Here is a 4,042-nt window from a genome sequence, read left to right on the forward strand (position 1 = left end):
CTGCTGTGCTTTTCCAGCACCACTAATCCAGTACACCCTTTATGGACATGTAAATAAAGAGTGACTTGGTGATGGGATACTGTCCTTTTTGCAATTATTTCAGCACAGTTCTGACTTCAACCATCATTGCATTCAACAAATCAAGAATTTCTGGATGTTTTTCCAGTCCTAAAATTTGCCTTAAAGCATGTCATCAAATTCAGGAATTATGGCCTGGATTTTCACCAAGTCAGACTGAAATTGACTCAGATTAAGGAAACGGAAGAGATAGGATGTAGCTACTAAGAATGAACAGGATATCCTGTGCAAATATAAATCATGAAAGTCTTCGCCTCAGTCTGCCTGCTACTAGGGATCCATGAATCACAAGGCACAAGTCTTTTGTAGAAAATTAGACTGACGTTGGCAGCAAAGGCAATTGACAAAGAAGAGATCTAGTGGGGCCAGTGCAACTCGATTGAGTCTGAACCTAAGAAGTGAAAAGGGCGACTTTGAAATTTTCTCATTCAGAACCTAGACAATATCTTCATATTGAAACAATGTCACTGAAGCGAAAGGATTTACCTGCTTCATTTTAATTCCCCACATTGAGCCACTGACATCAATGACAAAGATGATGTTTTTAGGAAGTGGTGGAAGATTATCAGGAGCAAAAAAGTGAGCAAAGTAACCATTGGAAACCTACAGTGAGACAGAGAGAAATGATTAGAAAGGGAATAGCACAAAATAACATTGTCTTTCCAAAAGATGTAAATGCATCATTAAGATTCAAGTGAAATGTTCTAAAGTTTGGGCAAGACCTGAAGGTTTCCACCATTGAGCTCCCGTTTCACATCATATCTCACAATAATACGTCCATCAATGGCCGTATCTGTACAATTTGGGCATTTCCGCTGTTGGTCCAAGGTTGGCTTGAAGGAAACATGAGCCTAAAAATACAAGATGGAATTGTGAGTATCTGTCCAGGTTGAGAGTTGAATCTAACATTGGCTTCTGAGAGGGTATTATTGTAACTGTATTCTTGAGACTGCACCTCCTGACAACTTCTCTGCACAGCAGCTTGGTGTGTTTAACACTTTGATGGGTTTGCAGGAAATTTAAAATTAAAGGAACTGACATTACAATATGTTCTGGAGTTAGATCAACAGGCATCTTCACTATTCAGCTAGAACTAGATCTGCTTGCTCAGTAGCACTTGCACCTAACATATTTGCTGTGGGTTAGAGGCATCAAGATTATAAGGACTATTTAAACAATCTAGGTTGATTTTAACTGCAGCAACCAGGTATTAACAGAAAGAGATTAGCCTGAAACTGGTGCCGGATTATTTATTATCTCATTCACTATGACCCTCCAACTACCATCTTCATAGTGGTTTTCCTATGAATGGCTTGTCATATTTAAGATGAAAATTCAGATTCTTCAATTGAGGTAGGACCCCAAATGCAATTTTATGGTGCAAATGGGCAAAATAGGTGCTACAAAATGGTCAGGTCTACACATGCTTCTCTAGCAGATTGCTTTTCCCTCCATGTTCAGTCCATATAGGAATGGGCTGATAATCCCATGTTCCTCAGCCTGTGGACATGTCCCCGGGTTAAATTGTTGAGTCCACATTCAAGTCAATTTATGTGCAAGTCGGAACACAATGCAGCACAGTGTAAAATAGCTGTTCATACGTATTGGAAACGTTCATATGTTGGATCCTTAAAATTACACTCCTGTATGGGATGGCGTTCATAAACCTAACATTTGTAACTCAGGAACCCCCCCCTGTCATTTCCTGCAGCAATGCACATGAGGTGGGACACTAAAACATCATGGCAGCAACATAAGATGGGCAGTAATTAGGCTGACTACCCATTCTGTTCTAAAAAATTAAATTCGCCCCACCCTGCATTCATGATGTCAGAAGTCACATGACATCAGGTTATAGTCCAATAGGTTTATTTGAAATCACAAGCTTTCGGAGCACTGTTCCTTCATCAGGTGTCATGACCAGTACCTCCACATCATGCATTCATGAAGTATTTGCACAGTGTGTAATCAGACTGAGTTTACCTTGTTTTTAAAATTCCTAACATGAGTCAGGCTGAGTCTTTCCTTTCATGAATAATGAATCCTGTACTGATATAATCAATACAAATATTTTGACTTGACCTCCAACTGTAATCATTGAAATTTGGATCATATTTAATTATTTCTTTGATACGCAATTTTCATTCATTTTGTCATTAACAGGTTTGTGTGCTGTCAAAATTAGTAAGAGACAATATTAGGAGAATTACCTGCTGAAAAGATGACAATGACTATACTTTAGAATCATAGAATATACAGTTACAGAAGAGGCCATTTGATCCATCCAGACTATACATACAAGCTGGAAAATTTACTCTCTACTAAATTAGCTAGAAAAATAAAAGATTTGGAGCTCTACAATCCACCTGGCAGTAGAAAATTAGAATAGGGAATTAATTTGTTTAACCAGTTAAATTTCCCACAAGTGTTGATCAGATATTAATGTCTGAAGGTATTATTCCCACCAGCTGTAACCGTGATCACACATATCCAGCTGTAATATAACCAAGGTCTTTTAAATGGACACATCAAATTAAAACCTTCAACTCATTGAATAAAGTCCATTCAAATACACATAAACTAGTGGAGTGGTGAACTATTTCAGTAGATTGTAGGCCAAATATAATGAAAAACAGTTTTGTTGTTGAAGTCTTTCATGAAAACAGTTTTGTCTACATTTTGAGATTCAGGGTTGTGCTACTTTGAGCAATAGTGCATTACAGAGAGAGACAGATTGATAACCTAGCTGGTCTTACCGGTCTTACCATGTGAGCCTGTACAATTACAACTCCAGTTTGTAACTTAGGGCTGGTACTCAGTATCTAAGATGCTTTGGCATCTTAGTTCTCAGAGTCATAGAGTCATACAGCACAGAAATAGACCCTTCATCCAGCCAGTCCATGTCAAACATAATCCCAAACTAAACCATTCTCACCTACCTGATCCTGACACATATCCCTCCAAGCCTTTCCTATTCATGTACTTATCCAAATGTCTTTTAAATATTTTAATTATACCCGCATCCACCACTTCCTTGAACTACCCTCTCTGTAAAAAACTTGCCCCTCATGTTTTTTTTTATTTCTCTCCTCTCACCTTAAAAATATATCCCCTATACTGAATTATAATTGGGTTTAGACAACAAAGCATTTTCAGGAAATGCTAAACCAGAATGCTGAAAATGCAGTGCCCTGACAGCAAAAGATAAGTTGAATTTTCAGTTGAGCTCTTTATGGCAAATGGTTCTCATTTAAAGTTACAGTCAAAGCATTGAAATATTCAATTGCTCACCAGACATCTCTGCATTTTTTTGTTTTTCATTTCAACTTTCTGATATTTTATTTGTATTTCCTTTTCTAAACATTTCTCGCATTTTGAATGCCACCAATAAGACACTGTGCAGTGAGCAACTTGGTAATTGTTGGCATAGAACCAATCTCGATGAAAAATGAAACATTAAATACTAAAGGTGTTGAGGAGTGTGGTGAGAGAGTGGGAGTATGGTTTCGAGATGGAGGATCGGCGTATGATTTTAGTAAATGGTAGACCAGGCTCTATGGGCCTAATGGCCTACTTCTGTCCTTATTTCTATGTTGTTGTGCTTCTATAATGGATTGTAGTAATTATAGTTTAGACGTTTGGGTTGAACATTGAAAACCAGTACAATACCATTTATGAATCTCTGTGTTAAATATCATCATTCGTTTTTTAGAAAAACCGAATAGAAGTTGTAACTGAAGTTTACCTTGTTCTCTCCTTTAGTTATGCGGATGACCCCATCAAACTGTGTTCCAAACATGTTCGGTGCTTCAATATGGCTGATTCCTTGTGGCTCAAATATATAGACATCCACCTAAGGGGAAAACAAATTATATTCCAAACAAATGGACTTATTAATTAAATATATCAGATTCCTTTTTTAAATCTCCAGATGGTGAACAAATCCACATTGAACAGAAGTACC

At 37.5% G+C, this 4,042-nt stretch overlaps 1 protein-coding gene across 1 annotated transcript; it reads right to left on the bottom strand.

Annotated features, from left to right (window-relative positions):
• Window positions 1–92: 92 nt before the first annotated feature.
• Window positions 93–3,948, bottom strand: LOC122545777 (inter-alpha-trypsin inhibitor heavy chain H2-like). The gene is made up of 3 exons (XM_043684695.1): window positions 3,824–3,948; window positions 801–929; window positions 93–681 (listed from the first exon to the last, which is right to left on the bottom strand). The coding sequence occupies exons 1-3, from the start codon at window positions 3,875–3,877 to the stop codon at window positions 514–516; spliced, it is 351 nt and encodes a 116-aa protein (XP_043540630.1). The 5' UTR covers window positions 3,878–3,948; the 3' UTR covers window positions 93–513.
• Between the last annotated feature and the right edge of the window lie 94 nt (window positions 3,949–4,042).

Source organism: Chiloscyllium plagiosum, unplaced genomic scaffold (assembly GCF_004010195.1).
Source record: "Chiloscyllium plagiosum isolate BGI_BamShark_2017 unplaced genomic scaffold, ASM401019v2 scaf_43438, whole genome shotgun sequence".
Taxonomy (NCBI): Eukaryota; Metazoa; Chordata; class Chondrichthyes; order Orectolobiformes; family Hemiscylliidae; genus Chiloscyllium; species Chiloscyllium plagiosum.

Bases quoted from the DNA above. Each gene is read 5' to 3' on its own strand.
- LOC122545777 (XM_043684695.1), bottom strand. From the start codon at position 3,877: ATGTTTGGAACACAGTTTGATGGGGTCATCCGCATAACTAAAGGAGAG. The intron at 930-3,823 runs GTAAACTTCAGT...TTGTATTTTTAG, and splicing joins TAACTAAAGGAGAGAACAAG to GCTCATGTTTCCTTCAAGCC. The intron at 682-800 runs GTCTTGCCCAAA...GTCTCACTGTAG, and splicing joins TCAATGGTGGAAACCTTCAG to GTTTCCAATGGTTACTTTGC.